Source organism: Mytilus trossulus, chromosome 14 (genome assembly GCF_036588685.1).
Source record: "Mytilus trossulus isolate FHL-02 chromosome 14, PNRI_Mtr1.1.1.hap1, whole genome shotgun sequence".
Lineage (NCBI taxonomy): Eukaryota > Metazoa > Mollusca > Bivalvia > Mytilida > Mytilidae > Mytilus > Mytilus trossulus.
In genome coordinates, this window is record NC_086386.1 from 4466485 (window position 1) to 4489609 (window position 23125).

The 23125-nt window shown below is 31.6% G+C and overlaps 2 protein-coding genes across 2 annotated transcripts; both read right to left on the reverse strand.

Annotated features, from left to right (window-relative positions):
* Positions 1 to 609: 609 nt before the first annotated feature.
* LOC134696910 (E3 ubiquitin-protein ligase TRIM71-like) lies at positions 610 to 12005 on the reverse strand. The gene is made up of 3 exons (XM_063558877.1): positions 11228 to 12005; positions 10715 to 10768; positions 610 to 643 (listed from the first exon to the last, which is right to left on the reverse strand). The coding sequence occupies exons 1-3, from the start codon at positions 11992 to 11994 to the stop codon at positions 610 to 612; spliced, it is 855 nt and encodes a 284-aa protein (XP_063414947.1). The 5' UTR covers positions 11995 to 12005.
* A 5702-nt stretch (positions 12006 to 17707) lies between these two features.
* Positions 17708 to 22732, reverse strand: LOC134696276 (uncharacterized). Its single transcript, XM_063557974.1, has 6 exons — positions 22617 to 22732; positions 21530 to 21612; positions 21132 to 21237; positions 20361 to 20434; positions 19642 to 19671; positions 17708 to 18597 (listed from the first exon to the last, which is right to left on the reverse strand). Exons 1-6 carry the CDS (start codon positions 22706 to 22708, stop codon positions 17903 to 17905), a joined length of 1080 nt encoding a protein of 359 aa, XP_063414044.1. The 5' UTR covers positions 22709 to 22732; the 3' UTR covers positions 17708 to 17902.
* Between the last annotated feature and the right edge of the window lie 393 nt (positions 22733 to 23125).

The following is a 23125-nucleotide window of genomic DNA, read 5'->3' on the forward strand; positions in this document are numbered from 1 at the left end:
ATTTGAATTTGAATTTGAAAAATATATCCGTCGTTTCTAGAAACAGATATTATAAACGCTCAACTAATTCGTCTGATAATTATGTCATAATGAAATTATCACAATTTGAAAGATTAATCTTTCTTCTTTCGTTTGGTACCTCATTTGTAAAATATAAAGAAGGATGAAATGAATTACATCAGTTTAAAGTTGTCTGATTGGGAGTGAAACAATCTTTGTATTGTGCTACCTAATATATTCATCAACACATTATTTGATAAAAAAGGAGAAGGACTATTTGTTTTGAAACAATAATTTTTAACTAATTTATTACCAATATACATGTAGTTGCGTTCTGAAAAGAAAAGGAAGTGAATTTCTACAAAATAGACATTGGACAGAAGACGTTATGTACATTTTAAACTAAGCCGCAAAGGAATTTCCTATATGAAATTGCATGGTCTATATTTACAGGTATGCAACCTACAGATAATAACAGTTGACATACATAAATAAAACGTCACAAACAACACAAAAAATATGTTATTCTACAAATAACAGTAGACACACATAAAACTTGTTATTTATCACCTAATAGACAATTATTAACTGCAGTTTAATGTGCTTTTATTAATCTGATGCATCTCCAATGTACTCAAATGTTCTGCAAATGTAAAAAAGATTTATGCAATGTTTTATACAAAAATACATTAACAATGTAAGGACAGTTTATAAAAAAACAAAAGAAATCAAAATTAACATAATGAAGATGTCACATTTATAAAATGGATGGATATGTTTAATATTTTGTGGGACGCTATTAATTTGAAAAGTCGTTCATATAAAAAAAAAAAAAAAAGAAGATGTGTTATGATTGCCAATGAGAAAACTATCCACAAAAGATCAAAACGACACAGACATTAACAACTATAGGTCACCATAGTATATATTAAAAGATGGTCAAATCTATATGTGCATACACTTACACCTCCATTCAAACATTACCACAATGGAACTGATCAACGGATTAAGAGTTTATTTCGAAGAAATTTAAGAAGTTTTAAGATGCAACCAAATAAAAAAGGCAACAGTACCTGTGTATTTGTTTTATATTGTAAACATGCCCAAGTTATAAATGTAGTAACGGAGTATTCAGGTAATATCAGTTTGCTTAAGGTTTCTTTTTTTTTTTGGTAGTTTACGAAAGACAGTCTGTTTGTACTATTTTAATATGGTAATATGATTGGTCTATATGCAATTTTGTGCTTTTTGTTACATGTTTGTTTGTTTGTTTGTTTGTTTAAGAATTCAGATTATACGCAATGAAATGTTGACTGCTGCATTTCTTTTTTTTTTACAATTTTACCTGTAATGTCTGTTTGTTTTGTTCACACATCGTTGTCAAAATAGTCGAATTTGATGCGACTGTCATGCAAGTGACAGGTTGAGCTAGCTTTAAACCCAGGTTTAATCCACCATTTTCTAAATGAGAAAATGCCTGTACCAAGTCAGGAATATGACAGTTGTTATCAATTCGTTTAATTGTTTTTCGCGGAGTTCAGTATTATTGTGATTTTACTTTTATCCTTGTTTTATTTTAAATGAAATATCTTATTTGTCAGCACAAGCATTTGTATTGCTTTGTCGGGTAAATTATCGTGGGATAAGTTAAATAAATGAGCGATATCAGTCCGTTTCTGGTGAATAGAAAACGATGAGAGATGAAAATGTGGACAGGATAAGCATCTGTTGCAACTTGTCATACAAAAAATGATAATTACAATTTCAATAGACTATACATGTCAACCCAAATTGTTCATGCAAATATTGTTATTTATAGATTATCGTTGATCATCTCAACGAGATTGATTTTCTCGCTTGAGCTGGAACAGCGAAAGTTAGAAAAGCAATCGAGTTGAGATTACCAATGATTATCTGTTTATCCATATTTTACCTATGACGACGTTATCAATTTCAATGTCAATTTCGTTAGCAACGCCACGTGGTCTCCTTAGTTTCTAGCGATAATTTTCCATCTCAAGCGAGAAGCATGATATGAAAATTATCACAAATAAGATCAAAGGAAAAATGCACAAAATAGCGATAAAATTCATGACATGTGGTAGCTTAATTTTGTTTTAAATTTATAATGTTCGTGTTGATATACCATATATACTCGTAACAGAATTAAATCAAATATGTACAAAAGTACATACCCATAAGACCTGCACTTCGAACAAGTACTGCAAATAAATGAAAAGCAATTAGATTTTTATACGATATAACAATTCATTTTTCTAAAAGTTGCGAATGTTGTTTATTATTTCCATTATTGAACGAAAATAATTGTACGAATATCTTGATTGCTGCAGTTGTTGTTTAAACGGAAAATGTTACCTAGAATAAAAGGAACGCATAGGAATAGGAATTCAGAAGGATATAGAGCTAAATAGAATAATATTCTGCAAAAAACGTCGTGTATATTATATTTCAAAACATTATTTCTTCTTCCGAAACTGCTAAACATTTAAAAAAAATATAATAATTATATTTGAAGAAATTTGCAAAAACACAAATGCAGCATCTATAAAAATACAAATCTAGTTTCTTAATTCTTGAATTTCACCGTTGGCGTTTAAGTAGTTTTTATTATTTGACATATTTTTTTTCATTATGATAATTTACATAATTAAAATGTTGTGAAGAGATGTATAGACGGATTATTATTAAATCATAAACACCAGAGGCTTGAAATCAACAGTCATTGCATTGTTGACACTAGTATATATTATATAAACAATATCTTGTAAACAATATATACCAAAGTATTTGTTTATTACATACCTTTTAAGTACAGATAACAGACCATGACTGAAAAAGAATAAAACTTTATAAGATGTAGGCGATAAGTTGAAGTTTATAAAGATAGACTTAATTTCAAGGCAGGTCTTCAAACAAATTAAATGTGTACCTTTTAGGTGAAAAATACTCCTAAGCAAGTTTTGGGTCAATAATTATATAATAATCTTAATAAACAAAAGCAAACATAATAATTTACACTTACAACCATTCTGTGAGTACAACTGGCATAACATAATAATATCACTTAACACAATATTCATATGAAAATAAGGAAATATGATATGATTGCCGACGAGAGCCTATTGACCAAGAACAATCGACAAGAATATGAAGATAAAATTTCATTTGTTTTACTCGGGATAGGTTCATTAACATTTGGTGTTTTGAAAAATGTTTATTTAGCTTATCTCTCCTCATTTTACGTTTGCAACTGATAAACAAAAAAGCACCTTTTTGTAATACTGTTGAAATCTATAGCAGTAGAGATCAATGTTTAATCAATCTGAAAATTAAATTTAAATTTTACAGGAAGTGATGGTTTCAAAAATGTGATACCTTCTTTAGGAGACATCAGAAATAATGGCAAAAAAACAACCGATACTAAACATCGTATAAAACGACAGTAAACCGTCACATATGGCAACTAATTATTTGCATAGTTCTGTCCCATCTTGAACATCGTTGTAAAGGAATGTATAGAAGGATAAAACTGCAATTTACGATACCAAAGGCTTGGTATGAACAGTCATAAATATGTTATACACTATGTTATGAAAGGTAATATATCTTGTAATAAATATACACACAACCAAAACATTTGTAAATTACATACCTGCCCATGTGAGAAGCGATCGCATAACTGAAATTGGAAAAAGACTTTAATGAGACGAAGTTGATAATTGATGTATATAAAGTTGGACTGAATTTATATAGCAATATTGTAAAAAGATGAAAAAAGTTTAGGGGGAATTTAAAAAGAATAAAATAGCAAAACTACTGATAGCCGTGAAAAATTCAAAACGCAAATTCTCTAATTTAAATGGCTAAATCAAAATCTCATACACATCAAACGAATGAATAACATCTGTCATAATCCTGACTAATTACAGACATTTTCCTTTGTAGAAAACGGCGATTTAAACCTGGTTACAATTTAAGCAAACATAGGCAGGATGAAAAAGTCCTGTAGGCCAACATATTGTCAGCCACTCCTATTCATTCTGTACTCGTGAATATATAGCCGTGATTTAAAGTACCAGTTACATATAGCACTTGATATCACTCCTAGGTTCTGTTGGTGTTTATGTTGTGCAGTCTCATTGTTCAATGTTGTGTTTTTTATGATATTATATATGGTGTTTCAATTTATGAGTTTGAAAGTCCCTCTGGTATATTTCTTTCCTCTTTTACTTCCCCAGGTAGAACAATAGCTCAGGTTTGTTTTGAGATATTTATATTCATGTACGCAGCGGGGAGTTTAGGTACTTTCATTGGATATTTGACAATAGAGATTATGTTCCATTGAGAGATGATTTTGATGTCGTTGGTATGGTGTCATTGATATCTTCAGTGACTGCAGATCCAGTTAAAGTTGTCTTTTTACATTTTAGTAGCTAACTGACCACGAATTCGAATCACTACGGCAGTCATAATAATTGTAATCTCAAGCAAACGCGACAGCTTGTCCAAATTTTTAAAATGTTTGGTCATCAAAATGACATATCTGCCTTTTGTGTGTTCCTCTAATTTTAGAATCTACTGCAAATGTTTATTCTACAGTCATGTAGAATATACCTTACCAGATTAAGATCCAAGTTGTGTCAGTAATTTTCCTTTAGGTCTCCTTATCAGGCCAACACGGATTTGCGAATTTCGCTTCATTTTAAAGATGTACGTACGTAATCAGCTCAGCTAATGACGTTTATTATTTTTAAATTTTCGTACTGATTACTACTCCTCTCGTCCTCTGTTCGTCTCATCTGTGCCCTTTCCTTGTATACAGCTACGAGACAAGATGGGTAATATTTCATTTCTTTGATTTAACATCACTTATTCCTAGTTTTGACAACAATGTTTATCCTGTATAACTGTTGCACAATCCACTAATCGTTAGATAAGTTGCATTATCATTGCCTCTCGTAAAGCAGATAATGGTGAATCTTCATCACTAATGAAAAATATATGAAAAATTTCAACGGGATCAGGTTGTTGGTCGTCATTCGATCGAGGAGTAATTGTGAATAGTTTAGAAGAGAAATAAGTGAACACCTCTTGTTTTCAGTCCGAGGGATTATTCTTTTATCACCTTATAACACTTTGCTTGCTAGGAAACAACTTAATTCGGTTAATCCAATTACAAGTTTGCCTACATTCAGCCTGCCAGTTCAGACATTATCATTTAACTCCCGTGCGATCTTTACGCCATCTAGGGGGTTATCCCTACCTCATAGACTACGTTCTTCCGCTGTAGTACATCCAGTATCAACAGGTATACGGCCTCATGACTTATAAATTGTGAACATCATGGAGTATTTTGGAGCATTTAAATCTTACAAAGCTGATACTGGACTCCATGCTGAAGGCTAAGCACGTGATTTATAAGTGATGAAAATTGGGTAGTGATCATGATTGGTAATGAATGATAACAAAAATTACATAAAAAAGGACAATACCAAAAATGGTCACGGACGAAAGCCAAGTGCATTAGGAAATTTATCATAGGACTGATGATATATCTAAACCTTTCAACTATGGGATAAGGAAACTTAATATAAGTCATTGTCAACTCAGAAATAATTCTAGCAACCTAAAATATCATCTGTTTAATCAGTTCTTATCAGAGAACACTGTTTGTGTAAACTGTAATCACCCTATTGACGATAACAAACATTTCTTTTTCATTGATGTAAGACAGATCCTTCTTGATTCCATTAACTCCATTGCTGACAATGTTGATATAAATATTGAATTGTTACTTTTTGGAAACATATTATTTTCATATGATATGAATATTGCTATTTTTAAATCTGTTCATAAATATATCAGTGACACTCATCGTTTTGTTTAAAACTTACTTATTTTTTGCTTCATTTAGTTTTATTTTTTATTTTTTCTTCTTCTCCACATTAACATAAATTCATTTCATCCACTAAGCAAGCTTAGTGTCTCTTTCAAGCCATATATATATATATATATATATGTGGTCTAGCGGGACGGCTGCAGTGCAGGCGATTTGGTGTCACGATATCACAGTAGCATGGGTTCGAATCCCGGCGAGGGAAGAACTAAAAATTTGCGAAAGCAAATTTACAGATCTAACATTGTTGGGTTGATGTTTAGACGAGTTGTATATATTTCTAATGACTTATAAAAGATATTTGCATGTTTCAAGGTTCTTGAATATATGATGAGTAATTGCCTATATATACTTAAATATATTTTGCATTTAATTTTCTCGTGTGTGCTCATAAGTAGCATGCATGTTCCACTATATTGCATTATTTTAAATACAGTTGTTATAATTGAAATTGAATTATATCTTGAACATGTAATATGGAGAGAGCTTTTATATGCTGTGCCTGTTGCTCAATCCTTTTCATATCTTAATGAATAAAATATGTTTAAAATCAAAAATCAAATCGAAATTTATCATATATAAGGTCGAAAGACCAACCTCCGTGTAGTAGAATTGATCCAAAGTACATTGTAAAATATGTATAAAACAGGCAGCTAGTTCCGACCGGTGCTTGACCGAACGATGTGATACAATAAGACAAATACACCATTCATCATCTCCACCTTTAAACATCTTGATGACAATACAAGCAATATGTTTGCAATCGGGATATACGTTACTTTACAGATCAAATATGGCCGCCATGGCTGGATAGATATTACATCTTGGCCACCCCCTTTATATGATTAACCCCCCTTACCTCCAACATATTTTAACAAAGTTTCATGCTTGTATGATTTTTTCCATGATGTTTGTTGTAAGCTGATAAACTTAACGAAACATAAACTAAAGGATAATAAACTAATACAGATGGTCAAACCTCATTATTATTGAAATTTGTAATGAATAAATACAAACAAGCAAAACATTCGTTACCTATTGTTTAGTCTAGCTGTAATCCTGTGCCTGAAATTGAATATTAATTCTATTGACATGTTTTTGATGAATTAAATATTATTTATCACTTATTAATACCGACTTAAACCAAAATGTAAAATATAGCATTTGTACCTTGCAGGAGAAAAATAAATAAATATTCGAGAACTGTAAGCAAGAATAATACTTCAATCATTATAAAAACATCTGTACATACACTTAAGTTTACCAAATTCCATGACAATACAGCCAATTGTTTTTAACATAATTGCAATACAAGTGGCAGGTTTGGCCGGACGACAACCAATTTCTAAAATGTCTAGAGTCAATGATTACGAAGACACAAAACAACGACCATTGATGGAAAGTCAGGGAACAATTAAAATTTTCATGTCACAATATGTTCGAGGGTATCCCCAGTATTCAGCTCATTTGTGTTAACTTGAGTTATAATTGATATTTTTATAATAATAAATCAACTGTTAACATACTTAGATTTTTTGAAATATTGAGGCGTTTCTACTTCAGTAATAAATTACTTTTGGACTAGTTTAAATCTCGGTCTATTTCTGTAATTTGTTCTTACATACTTTTGATTTTTCAACTCTGTATGCTTACATTGCCTATATAAATTTTAAAACTGTTTCTATGCACATTGAACGACAAATTTATGTGACGTATACAAATTTTATGACGTCAGACACTCAAGTCAATCCATGTGTTCGTAGATAGATGTTTTTGTGTTCTGTTAAATTGTCCCTTTTAAAATTGTTATGCGATGATGACTGATGGACCCATATTTTGACTATTTTATTAATTGTGACTGTTTATTTAACGCATCATGTAAATACAACGGAATTTGATGAGACTGTTATTAAAGAGAGAGGGTTAGCGCTATAGAACCAGGTTTAATCCACCATTTTCTACATTTGAAAATGCCTGTACCAAGTCAGGAATGTGACAGTTCTTGTCTATTCGTTTTTGATGCGTTTTGTTATTTGATTTTGCCATGTGATTATGGACTTTCCATATTGATTTTCCTCTGAGTTCATTATTTTTGTGATTTTACTTTTAACCTAAGCTATAATTGGCAAAAATTTTAGGAATTTTTGGTCCTTAATGCTTTTCAACATCGTACTTTATTTGACCTTTTAAACATTTTTTATTCAAACATCACTGATGACTTCATGCAGGAACTTCTTAGGAAGAAAGATAAGAAGTTAGCAATATCCTTTAACTCTACTTTCCGCTATATAGATGACGTTTTTTCACTATTCTCAATTGATACGATATTCCCGTGCTTGCATTTCCTATCATGATTTTCTTGATAGAGGGTTACTGCTCACAAGGAAGCTATTAAATCAAGAGTTCCAAATGGTGAAGTTGAAATCATCCCTTCGTAAATTTTACGGACGCCATCACGAGTTGGTTGACCGTTATGGAATAACCATTTCACAAATGATATCGGATATGTTCCTTACGTCGTAACTACAATCACCTCCTCTCTTTCATGAATTTGACCTACCGAATTAGACTATTTACCGGATTTGTAATCACATAAGCAACACGACGGGTGCCGCATGTGGAGCAGGATCTGCTTACCCTTCCGGAGCACCTGAGATCACCCCTAGTTTTTGGTGGGGTTCGTGTTGTTTATTCTTTAGTTTTCTATGTTGTGTCATGTGTACTATTGTTTTTCTGTTTGTCTTTTTCATTTTTAGCCATGGCGTTGTCAGTTTGTTTTGGATTTATGAGTTTGACTGTCCCTTTGGTATCTTTCGTCCCTCTTTTGTAGACGAAACGCGCGTCTGGTGTATATATAAAATTTCAATCCTGATTTATATGATGAGTTTATTCACACATTTTGTGACTTTTAAAGTTATAATATCCCGGTTTTGGAGTTACTGGTATGCAATTTACAAGCTTTTTGTGGTCAACTTTTTTCATGAAAGATATGTGATCTCACAAGTAACAAAGATAAAATATAATGAATAAACCGACCCGCTCAAAAAACCGGAAATTTGTATAGTCAAATAAGTGGTCGTTTTATATAGGTTTTGTTGAAGTAACTGTTTTGTGAATTGACCTAGAAAGCAATACAAATAAAATAGAAAATGAATAGGATCATTCCCTCGTTTAATAGAAAGGCCCAACAATATTCGGGTTTATTGATAAATAAAATAGTGGCAGACAAATAAAGAACAAATAAATTACCAGCAATGTTTGCATCTGCAGGTTATGCTCGCCCCTCTACTTGCTGACTTGTTTCTTTATTATTATGAGGCTGACTTCATGCAGGAACTTCTTAGGAAGAAAGATAAGAAGTTAGCAATATCCTTTAACTCTACTTTCCGCTATATAGATGACGTTCTTTCACTAAACAATTCAAAATTTGGTGACTATGTGGATCGCATCTATCCCATCGAATTGGAGATAAAGGATACTACAGATACAGTTAAGTCGGCTTCATATCTTGACTTACATCTAGAAATTGACAAAGAGGGTCGGTTGAAGACAAAACTTTACGACAAAAGAGATGATTTCAGCTTTCCAATTGTGAACTTTCCATTTCTAAGTAGCAACATTCCAGCAGCACCTGCATACGGGGTATATATCTCCCAATTGATACGATATTCCCGTGCTTGCATTTCCTATCATGATTTTCTTGATAGAGGGTTACTGCTCACAAGGAAGCTATTAAACCAAGAGTTCCAAATGGTGAAGTTGAAATCATCCCTTCGTAAATTTTACGGACGCCATCACGAGTTGGTTGACCGTTATGGAATAACCGTTTCACAAATGATATCGAATATGTTCCTTACGTCGTAACTACAATCCCCTTCCCTTTCATGAATTTGACCTACCGAATTAGACTATTTACCGGATTTGTAATCACATAAGCAACACGACGGGTGCCGCATGTGGAGCAGGATCTGCTTACCCTTCCGGAGCACCTGAGATCACCCCTAGTTTTTGGTGGGGTTCGTGTTGTTTATTCTTTAGTTTTCCATGTTGTGTCATGTGTACTATTGTTTTTCTGTTTGTCTTTTTCATTTTTAGCCATGGCGTTGTCAGTTTGTTTTAGATTTACGAGTTTGACTGTCCCTTTGGTGTCTTTCGTCCCTCTTTTATTCTGGTTGCTTTTGGCTCCGAATACTTATTACTTCTGTAAAATATCCAATCAATATTATCAATTTGCTTTATAATGATAACACTGAACATATAACAATACTATGATATGTCTAAAAAATGACTTTAAATTCAACGGTCTGAAAACTAGACATATATTGTATTGTTCTATTTTGCTTTTCCTGATTATTGAAGCAAAGCTTAGTTAAATAGTTTATAATTTAACCTTTTATGTCTGTTTTGTTTACACATCGTTGTAAATATAATTGAATTTGATGCGACAGTCATACAAGTGAGAGGTTAAGCGCTATAAAATCAGGTTCAGTACACCATTTTCTACATTTGAAAATGCCTGTACCAAGTCAGGAATATAGCAGTTGTAGTCCATTCGTTTCATGTGTTTTATCATTTGATTTTGCCATTTGATTAGGGACTTTCTGTTTTGAATTTTCCTTGAAGTTCAGTATTTTTGTGATTTTACTTTTTACACTACTGATATGTTGCAAAACAAATTAGCCGTCTTAATATATCGGTATTTGATCCGTATTTATTTACCTACTAGTATATGATAATTTTGACAATATACATACTGCAAGTTGTTTAGTTTAAAAAATCACCAAATTTATAACTTGCCTTACTACATCTTTGTATCTTAAGTCAGAACATTGTTGTACACTGTAAGTTTCCCTAAAATAAAAAAATCCAGCAATTTAAAAAAAAACTAACATGAAGAATCTAACTAAAGTATTATTATGAAAACTGTTTTCACTAGCCGGATTCATATCTTTCTTTTTCAATTTTTTTTTCAAATGCCATTTACTGTTATTTAAAGACTTTATTTGTATTTCAGCTCTCCATCTCGTGATTCCTTTTATACTCCTGATAGGGTCCTATCGAATCATTAAAACTGTCGAATTTTGATCATACAAATGAAGATGTCACCAAGATTTTAGATTTTAGCTTTTTGTTAATCTAGACTAAAATATAAAATTCTATGCCATTTGGCTTCTAATAGAGAGTTTTCTCATTAACAGTCATATCATACCTTCCTCATTTCAATGATTTCATGCTATTCCTAACAACGATTATTTATTACTGTGAACATGAAATTCTGAATGAATTATTACTATTTGAAAAGACACAAACCTAACACTGTATTCTCCAAACAAAGATACAAGGTTTTGTTCAGATATTTCCTTTGGTGTATATCTAATAGTAGGTAGCTCTGGAATATTAACAGGCTGGTACATAGTTATTTCTTTATTCAGGGTGTCCAATTTTTGGTGTAGATCAGCATCTCTTCTTTTTTTCTCGAGTTCCGTTTTCTTTTCACCCAGTAGTGTTTTATTTTCTAATCCTATTTTCGCTTCTTTAACCAGTTTATTCAACTTCTCCCGTTCCTGCTTTGATTTTCTATTTATATCATCGATCATATTTTGCACTACACGGTCAATCGATACTTTCATGTTTTGTGCTTCTACTCCGATAACTTTAATGACGGAGTTTACGTCCAAAGGAAAACTCATTAGTCCAATTTCGAGTTGATTTAAGTTTTGGGCTGCGACTTGAAGTTTGTTCGCAAAGGCTCTAGTAATGCTCTGAGTCAATTTGGTGACGGAATCATCAATATTAGCGACCTTATGACCATTGTGTTTCCCTGCCATACATCTTTTACAAACTGGCACGTCACAACTAGAACATAAAAAGATAAAGTCCTCGTCGTGTTCTTTACATTTCGATTTTACCGCCTGGATCAAATCTGAACTGCTTTGAAATTCATGGTTTTGAGTAGCTCGTTGTCTTTTATGTAATCCTTTACAAGTATCACAGAAGTATTGTTCACAATCAATACAATAATGCTCAGTTGAGGCACTGGAACAAATATCGCATGTTGTAGAAGCTGCCTGCGCCATGATTTTTGTTAAGACACCATTACTACAGATATAGATTTACCTGTACAAATGTGAATGGTTATAAACTTATCTAAGATAAAGATACGATTGAACTTTAAACTCTATTTTTGGGGCTATATAGATAAGCTGTAATATTCATTTTTCTTTGTGCATCAATAAGTTTCTTTAAATGGATACTTGTAAAATAGTTTGTTTAATTTAACAATTCGAAAACTTGTGTATGAATCAAACTTACCCCTTCCGTCATATAAGACTTAAAAGAATGGATATTGGCAAGAATACAAGGACGATAGTTTACGTTTTGTTTTACTTTTTGTATTTAAGTTAATTGTAACATAACATCATCGCGCAACAGTTAACAATCTTTAAATGTTAAATCAGAAGAATGGAGAAACTAACAAGCCATACTTGACCAACTAGCAAACATGATGCTGTTTATAGGAGATAAAAGCCATGAAATCTTGCAAATCTAGTAAATTGTTATCGTTAGATATCAAAATTGATAAATGTAAAATGGTAATGAAAAACGAAATCCTACACATATAGTTAAAACTATGTAAACAAAACGTATATATTTCAAATGATTATCCACAAAAGTCCTTTGTGAAAGTAAACCCTTAAAGGTCAACGTACGGCCTTCAACACGGCGTCTCAACTCACACAAAACAGCAAGCTATCAAGGGTCCAAAGTATTACCAGTTTAAAGACAACCAAGGGTTGTATCTCTATAAAAAAAAAAACAGAAACGAAAAACACCTTAGAACCTCATCATCAAACGACAACCATTGAAAATCCGGTTCTTATAAAAAAAAAAAAAAAAGATGTGGGATGATTGCTAATGAGACAACTGTCCACAGGAGACCAGAAATACACAGCCATTAACATCTGTAAGTCACCGTACGGTCTTCAACAATGAAAAAAGCCCATACCGCATAGTCAGCTATAAAAGGCCCCGATAAGACAATGTAAAACATTTCAAACGAGAAAACTAACGGCCTTATTTGTATAAAAACAAAAAAGAAACAACAACAAACAAATATGTAACACATAAACAAACGAAATCCACTGAATTACATGCTCCTGACTTAGGAAAGACACTTACATGAATAATGTGGCGGGGTTAAACATGTTAGCGGGACAGTGGTATATCAGTACAACATAAGAACGACCTATAAACACGGGCATCGCGAACAAGCCGTAAGATGGCAAAGGCACATCATCAACTAAAAATTGGAAAATTAACAATGGGGAACGAAAATCGTACCTTTTGTCGAAAAATTTAGTTTAGAGTTTCCCGTTTAAAACCGAAATATCTCAATCCCACAGTGTAGATACTATTCTGTACGCTATCCGGAAGTCGCGATTTTAGAAGCGATGATTTCCAACTGGCTAACAGGACGGTTTTGCCTACGGTAACTTTTCTCGTCATTTGTTGAACATCTTCAATTTATGTATAGCATCATAAATATGAGTAACTGTAACAAAAACATGCATTAGAATATATAATAAACGTGTGCATCACACCAACTTGATAAAAAAAAAGGTGAAATCGATGGACAATTTTGCTCATGTAGTACAGAGCAAATAATCTTTTATTTCAAATATTTGCATCAGTTTACAGTTTAATATATACTTTTTCAATATTCTTTTCGTATTTATGTAGAATATTCGTATTTTCCGTAAAAAATACGTTTTCCTTGAGGATGCCAAAATAAATTACTGTACGATCAGTCTACAACTGACTGTATTCTAAAAGCGATTTCAGATTTTTTGATTGAATGATCACTCATGATTTTGAAAAAAAAACAAAAACGGCAATTTGAAGGTATATACGTGTCTATGTGATATTATGAACTGTTGTCCAGGGAACTATAATGTATAATTTCTTTCATCAGACAATACAAATATATTTCTGATGATTTTTGTAGACGGCAAAATAATTGTATTAATGTTCCGTCAGATGAGTCTTATCTAAAATCAAATGCCTAAAGAGCACCTGATTCGAATTCGCTTGTGGACTTTGTAATAGTGTATCGTTGCAGTTATCTGTTTAGCTATTACATTTTTAAAGACTATTTTCACCGTCCGCCGTTAAGGGGAATAATTCATGTGATATAATTTGGGTGAGTTTACAGGAATCATTACATTATCAATATCGAATTAATTTAAAATGAAAAGGATTTTATCAGTTTACTTAAAGAGATTTCTGGGTTAATCCATGTATGTCATTGTACTGATTTCATTTGTTAATTGCGTGGCAACTTGTGAAAATAATAATACTAAGTTTATGCACTTTCACTCTTTTGAACAGGATTTTCAACAGAAAAATCGGTTGGTATGTTGAAGGTTGGTGCAACCATTAAAACGGTTAATACCGTTGTACCAAAATTTTAAAATAAATTGGGACTTGGATTGAGAGAGGTCTCATGGGTACTTTTACCACATCTTCTTATTTATATTATTTTGGTGATGTTAGAATATAATGCTGCCAAACATTGACCATGCCCTTTACTCCTGAACCGTTCAATCAAAGCTTTTTAAATCTTAATTTGTCGTTACTGATGCCAAAATGGAATCAAAAAGTTTGATATTGACGATTTTTACTGTTTCTGATCATGAGGTGTGCTTCTTGAAAGATTTAAAAATGGTGTTTCCAGTCTTGTTCGTCGTTCGTTCGTTCGTTAACAAATGAATCGTTCAATCATACAACTTTTCTAACTTTAATATGTTGTTCCTGATGATAACATGAAGGTCAATATGATATTGATGATTTTAAGTCAACGTTCAAGAGAGATGGTTCTTGAAAGATGGAAAAATGCAAGATATAAATAAACTTTAATGGATCCAAACCTTCTCCCTTTTTCTGAAATAAAAGCATAACATCACAATATAGAAAAACACACGATAAAATATCAATTTGCAGACATGTTTCATAAGACATGTGTCATAAGTTTTCAGGATGTTAATTTATTGAAATATATTAGTGTTATCTAGAAAAATGCCACCTTCTAGGGTATCGTATATAACTTTGAAATCACTATAGAATACAGTGAAATCAAGACTGGTCATACAGTTTCAAAATACACAAGCGAGACTGATCGTACAGTTTGAAATTCAAAAAATGTAATTTTCTTAATTCTGGCTTCAAAGATCTGGTTGAAATGTTTACCACCACTTGAAATATACTTTATTTAGTTAATTATGTCTGGTTCATACATTAATTTGTACACTATGAGGATAAACATATTGTTTTAGGCACTTGAAAATCTCTTGATTAAGATAAAAAGACGAATAATGAATGTGCTGAATTTAATTCTAAACCATTTGAGAATATTGATGTCAGCTGATTTAATCATTAAGCAATGTACAGATGATAAACTTACCGTTTAATTCAGTATATCCATCAAATTTAAAATGTGATCCAAAAGTCGCGACTTCCGGATAGCGTACAGAATAGTATCTACACTGTGAATCCAGGAAAGGACAGTTGTTACCGTATAAATTTGATTTATTTAAAGTAGTTCCTTGGGGTAAATTTCCTCAAGATAACGGTAAGTGTTGTTGAATTTATCAATTAAATGCAATTCGACAGGTCTTTACTGAGTCATAAACTGTAACAGTACAAACCAAGTCTGCTACGAAAGGGCAAAATTATTGCCCATGGGGATACATACAACCTGTCGATAAACGTTTTTGCTGAAACGTACATAAATGTAATCAAGGAGAAAATTAACAGCTTGTATATCTGTTTGTATGGGGCAAGCCGAAGCCAACCTCTTGTTGCAAGAACTTCGTAAACTCTTAAATCGGTCATTTCACGATATAGAATATTTCCCATTTAAACTCATACTAAAAATTTGTTAAACTAAACATAGAACACAAGTTCTTTATTATCAAGCACTGTCGTTAGAATTTCCAAAATATTTATCGCAGGGAAGGCAATGGTATCGCATTTTTCATTTCATTATTGTAGGCCAAGCATGTTTGACTGAGTTAATCATTTCTACATGGGACATATTGTTGAACAAAAATCCCTTTTATGTCAAAACTTACGTAGTGGCAATATTCGACAGATTTTGAATTGAATTGTTGATAACATTTCAAACTCTTAAGAATACCTTGAATGTGTTTAAGGTTTATGACCCCTTCTGTGGCCATTTTTGTACGAACTTTTCAAACTTCAATTGTATCAAAACTACAGATATAATGTATAATAGATCACATATACCAAGTGGAAACTTGATGCAAATCATTATAATTTACTATTTTATTGCATTTATTTGAAAAAGAGTACTTTGTGTCGAATTAACCAAGATTTTTATAGAAAATCCACAGCCTTTAATACAGTTAATGCAGAGATTTTTTTTATAAAATTTAAACCCTAGATTACTCACTTGCTGTTCTATGATTTGCTAGTGTTCATGTTTTACAAAAAGTTCTACCTAACCTGTAAATTCCAAAGTCACTAAAGTCGAGCGCACCCTAAAAGGTGTACTTATTTTGGTCCATATTTTTATTTGTTTTAACCAAAAACTACATTAATAAACTTGTTTTAAGGAAATCAACGCTAGTACTGCATGCAATAATCCTATATCTATCAGTCATCAAATTGCCAAATATGAGAGTACAAGGATAAAGGCTGTGGATTTTCTATAATATTTCCATATGTTTATCATTGAATCAACTCAAGGGTACATAAACCTTAAAAATATTGCAATAAATCTCCATAGAATAAAAGTTTTTCTTCATTGCATGTTCAGTGAAATATATAAGAGGTAAGTTCTAACTGAAATGTAGGTTATTAAGTGATAAGTCACAATCTGAAAGTAAGATTTAAGAATTTCGTAAGGTGCTTTTTCTTTTTGAGGTTTAGTTATCAAAGGTGTCAGGATTGTAAACTAGTACGCCGGACGCGCGTTTCGTGTACATACGATTCATCAGCACTTGTTGTATGTACACACAAGTCTCCATCTTTTTTAAGTCAGAAAACTGCAGTTCCATGGTTTCCGCTTGTTTTTATGTTTGATAAGTATTTCTCTTGTTTTTTGTTTTTTTTTATATATAAATTAGATCTCTGATTTTCCTGTTTAAATTGTTTTACAGTAGTCATTTTCGGACCCTTCGTAACTGATGGTTTGATGTGTTCCAAATGTAAATGCTCAATGTTGAAGGTCGTACTTTGATCTATAACTGTGTACTTTTTACACATTGTGAATTGGATGGAAAGTTGTCTCATTGGCACTCAGATCAAATATTCTAATTTCGATATGACATTAACGCTGACATGTTTTACTTTATTTCCTCAAAAGAGAATAAAACAACATAAAAAAGTACTTTAAATTAGTTTATATAATAAATGGTATTAAATTTATGTGCATGTTTTCGTAAAGTTTCATCTTATGATGCTCTTGACCGAAATATAATACCCGAAAAACAATATTTCTGAAAATTACTTGAAACATTGAACTTGAACACTAAATTTCTCAAATCTATGAAACTTTCAATTTGAGCTATTATTACAAATTCACAATCTTTATGTGTATACCATTGTCAACACGGTAAACAACCCAAACTTTTTAATGTTTAATGAAGATAGAAAGTTTTTTATAACATGGCAATGGTACAATTGTTATCGAAAGATTCATTCTGGTTTATCTTTACTCTCATATATGTAACACATTTAGTGAATTAAATTTTGTCCCGCACGCAATTATTTTGCAATAATCTTTTTCTAAATTTTGAGATATAAGTTTCACAGTTCCGAGGTAGGAGCGATTGCAAAGTAATGTGTCTTTTTTTTTTAAGAAATCTCTTAATATAAGTAAACGTTGTTTCAGGTACAGTGATTCTACGAAAATATCGTCATTCTAGTTTACATGTTTGCTCATAAAACAAGACGGTTACTTTTTCACGTTTGAAGCGAAAGTGATTTAGTGTCTTCCGCGTTTTTCGCTTTGAATTCGTTATCTACATCGTCTTCTTTCGTTTTACTGGTTGAAGCTTCAACACAATGTAAATCTTCACATTCAGTATACTCATCTTTAAGACCTTTATTGTCTAGTGTGGCTTTAGATTCGACAATATCTAAACCTTCACATTCAGTATAGTCATGTTTAAGATTTTTCGTGTCAAGTGATAGTGGTTGATATGGATGAAGGTAGCCAGAATCCCTGTTATTATCTTCCGAGTTGTCTCCCTTCTCTGGTGACGAGTACTCATGAACATCTACTGCAGAAGAAACAACTAGTTGGTAAGGATTGATAGAACTTTTGCTCTTTTCTTTCTTCGAATGCTTGCTTCCACCTTGTTGAACTTTTTCTCTTTTCTTGATATCTTTTTCTTGATTTACTGCCAATTTAATATCGGACAAGTACCTCTCGTCAATTTCGTCATAATCATTTTCATTTGTAATCATTACACCTTTGGTCCCACCAACAAGACATTTTGTATCCATTGCCAATTCGTTTGGATTTTGTTTAGGCAAATTTGAACCTGCCTTTCGTTTACCCTTTTTATAACAGATATAAGCCATTAAAATACATATTACGAACGCCAGTAATCCGAAACTACCAAAATATACACCACTCTCCTTGTTTAGAAAACCTAAAAATAAAATAAAATTATATGAGATTTCCTAACATTTTTCCAAAACTTACAGAGAAGGAATAGGTGTTTATCTGTAATGTAATGCTATGATTATTGCCATATATTTCTATAATTCTTCGTCAATTTATCCCTTTTTGCACCCATTGTATACCAACAAATATTCAACGTTTGAACTCAGTTCTTCATTGGTTAAACTCCGATTATTGCAGTTCATTAATATTCCCAAGGTCTCCTTGTTGGAGTTGTATTACTTATTATGCCGTATAAGACTGAAATAAACCAAAAGGTATAGGTTGCACTTTGTAAATACAGCTGTTTCTCAAAACACGTCTCTTTTGGGGAGATCTAGAATATTCATAGAAAATTACTTTTGTTAACATAATGGTTCCCAGTTATGCTATCTTTGTTCCATCTCAGAGAGACATAATTTGGGAATGTTACCAGTTCATTTACATGTGCATTTGACTGTCCCTTTGGTATCGTCCGTCCCTCTTTGGTTACATTGAGATTTGTCATGTCTGTGGTAACCTTTCATTCGAGGTAGGGGTAGTTAAGAAAATTAGTCTTACATGTAGTTTAAACTCTGAGAAGTTCAGGGCATATAAACGTTGAAAATATGCCGCATATATATATTTTGACCTTTGAAAAACATTTGGTGCAAATGAATTTTCAATTCTAGGATAAGATTTTTTTTTAAAACTTCATAGAAAAAGTGGTACAGTTTGAGCCGTAAAAGCAGTTTCTATGGAAAGTTGCATTGTTAATATTTACAGAATGCAACCTATAACACACTACGATGTTAAACTAAGAATTATTTCTTTTAAAACGATATCATATTATTTTTATTTCAAATATTTGAAATCAATTAGCCCTGGAGAAACATTTACTATCGAAATTAGTTTTTACCGTAGCATAATATGTGCCATTAATTTCATTGCTGTCTTATTATAATTGTACATATTAGTTTTGTTATTTTATTCAAAATCAAATGTGCAAAGATAAACAACAACATTTTCTAATTATCATGTTACAATATGTTACCTTCATTTTCAGAGTTCTTTGCTGTCTTCTCTATAACAAACAAAAATCATGAAATTTTAAAGAATGGTTTTGGTTTACTTTCCTTTAAGGCATTTCATAAAAAATATAATGGTTTTTGATGAGTCAAATTAATGTTTGGTTTGTCCTTTTACATTCATAAATATATCTAGGTATAGGAGTAGGTACCGATTAAGTATTTATAAAACAACCTTTGCACCTACAAAACGATGGTTGATGTCAGACCATTGGTAGTTTTTGTTAAATGTGTATACTCTACTTTTAAAGCTTGACATATTGCACCATCAATGCATAAAAAAATATCTATGTATTTGTAATTACCATTTTAATTTATATAATTTAGTAACGGTAGATATCTAATTTTATAGAGAGATATTTTTTGAAAATGTGGAATTGTCATCTTATTAAGTTCGGTATTTTTTTTCAAAAGCAATAATGCAAGAAAGCAAGCAAGCGTTTGGGAACATTTGTTTCCGATCTTCAGTCAATGACGCTTGTTTTTGCATCATTAGGAGACAGCAAAGTATACGCATATCTTCGGCTTGCTGAACAATGTACGTCACAAAATAGAACTTTAAACTCAATGACTATATATATAGTTAACTTACAAGTAGTAAATCGGTAAAAATAATAGGACAAAATACATTTCCCTTAAAACAGTTGAAAAGGAAATGCAGTAAATCTTGATCCTAAGTATTTACCTGTAATAGGAGTTATATGCTCCCCTGTTATCAGCTGATTTGTGGACTGTATACATCCCCGGATATGATCACAACTGAATAATTATAGAAAAACTTATCAATTATTAATAAATGGTAAAAATAACAAAAAAACTCCGAGGAATATTCAAAACGGAAAGTCCAAATTCATATGAAAAAATCAAAAGTTAAAACACATCAATCGAATGGATTACATCGTTCATATTCCTTACTTGTTGCAGTTATGTTTCTTATGTAGAAAATAATAGTTTGAATGTATCTGGTTATACAGATAACCAAACCGCTCACTTGTATGACAGACGCATACAATCAATTATCTTGACAACAATACAGTGTTATTTCGTTTCTGTGTTTTCTAACAGTGTGTCGATAACATAAATATGTCTTGAAATCTATACTTCACTTTTTTGGTTCACTGTTTCGTTTACCCCACATATTATTCTAATAAAGACTTGATTACAATACAAATTATGATAAATATCATCACAGCACAATATTAAAACATTCTTTTAATTTTTGTGGTAAATATCCATGATTTTCAAATAGCAAATCATTTAAACAGCTTTTTAATTTGAAACAATAACAACAGAATGCGTTCACATGTCTTCTAAACTGAAAGAGGATTGTGTCTGTCATTTTGTGATTTTAATGAACGTCATTAATTTATTACAGTGAAAATAAATAATCCTTTCGAATTATTATTATAATAGTATCAACATAACGTTTGGTGTAGTACAAATTACAAGGCCATACCTTTCGTGTGTTTTGCATTGACATGTGTCTGCACATTTTATACCAAACTGACCCGGCTTGCAAGGTTCGCATCTTGTTCCATTAGATTCATATCCAGTATCACATTCTAAAATTTATCAATTTACGTTATGATTTTGCAAAGCTTTCTTGCCATTGTAATTAGTATTAATTTTGTAATAGTCGAGAAAATATTTAGCGATGCTCGTAATATACCAAGGATAAATCATAACATAAAATAAAGTCCAAGAAAACAGTTTTGCCAGATAGAAAACTGATAAAAAGCAAACAATAATTAATGGAAAACTATTAAACAACGCTGCAATTACATATACATAAAAACGAAAGGGAGTCACACAGCAGCTGTGGAATTGTGGAACAAGTATATATACATATATTACCTTCGCATATTCCACTGCTTTCTTCATAATGACGACAACAAAAGTATAATGTTCTTATAACGGTTTGTCCACTGACTAAAACACTGCAAATATATATACTCATATCTTTTAATTTTGAACAAAACGTATGTACCTGTTCTAAATCAATAGCTTGTTGTACAAATTGTCGTTGGCTCGTGTCTCTGATGACATGTTTTTTTTGTAAACTGTTGTATTTGAATAGGCCATTAGCTTCTCTTATGAATTGTTTCAAATTTTTCATGGTGGAGCTTTTTGTTGTTGAAAGCCATAATATGGCCTGCTTGCTTACTTCCACTCCATTTTAACTCCGGCTGATAGTTGTCTCGTTGACAAATAATTCTCTAAGTGATTTCTTTAAGATTAAGCAATATTGCATCCAACTGTATTGTAAAATGTAATAACTTATATAAGCGTTGTGTTCCTATTGAAATTATGTTAAATTGATTTAGTAACTTTTAAGATGACTGCGATAAAGGTTGAGCTCATTGTTGAAAGCAATACAGTGACATATAGTTGTTAAATGCTTAGTCATTTAATCTCTTGTGAAAGGCTGTCTAATTGACAAACGTTCTGCATCTTCTTATTTGTATTTATAGACGTTTTTAGGTTTCGGAGAAAATAGATGTAAAAAGGGTGAGATATTATTTAGAAATACCAATTTTATTTTTGGATTCAAATGAAACTTAAATCTGTGGTAAACGTGTATAGGTACCCCAGTTTCTAGAAAAAGAACAATGAAAATTTGATAAAACAATGTACATGCCAAAGAGTAATGCGGAGAGTAACGGAAATACATATACACGCTTTGGTATAAATATGGGATTTTGAGACCACAAACAGAAAACAAAGTTGACAATTAAAATCACAGATATGGCAAAACAAAAGTTCAAAGGATTAATAAGCTTGATATATTGCTAGACTTCTATATAGTAAACCATTTTTTTTAGAAATGAATGCCAATCCTGTATCATTTCGATCCCGTATTATATTTTATAAGGAATAATACACATTCACTGCAACATAAGGGGAAGGTGAACTTTGGAATTCAAATCAATGTATATGTTACCTTTTTTCTTTGCTGCAAACTCCCAATTTAACACATTGTGTTCTGGGCAAATAGAACAAAACAACATAAAATATTATTTGGCCAGCATCCATATTGGAACATCACTTACATCTAAATTGAATATAAGGAAATAATTGTTTTATCGATTCAAAAACAATATGATATTTCCGGTTTGATATACTATGGTTTAATTGTAATTCCAAATACCTGTATCCAATAAAACATGAATTTTATACTTGAACGGAAACAATCGAGAAGTATTCTGATATTCAATTACATTTGAATAAATATAAACAAGTTTCCGTGTTTCAGGTTTTATTTATAATGAATTTTTTATTGGTTTTATAGATTAAACTTCTTTTCGCTGTTCTATATAGGGGCTACACAGTTTTTTGGAAGAGGGGAAGAGCAATGTGCGCAAAAAGAATCTGGTGACTTAATAAAGATTTTACAATACCCTCAAAGTTTTATGCTTTCATGAAATATCATTGGTATGGTCATAATTGTAA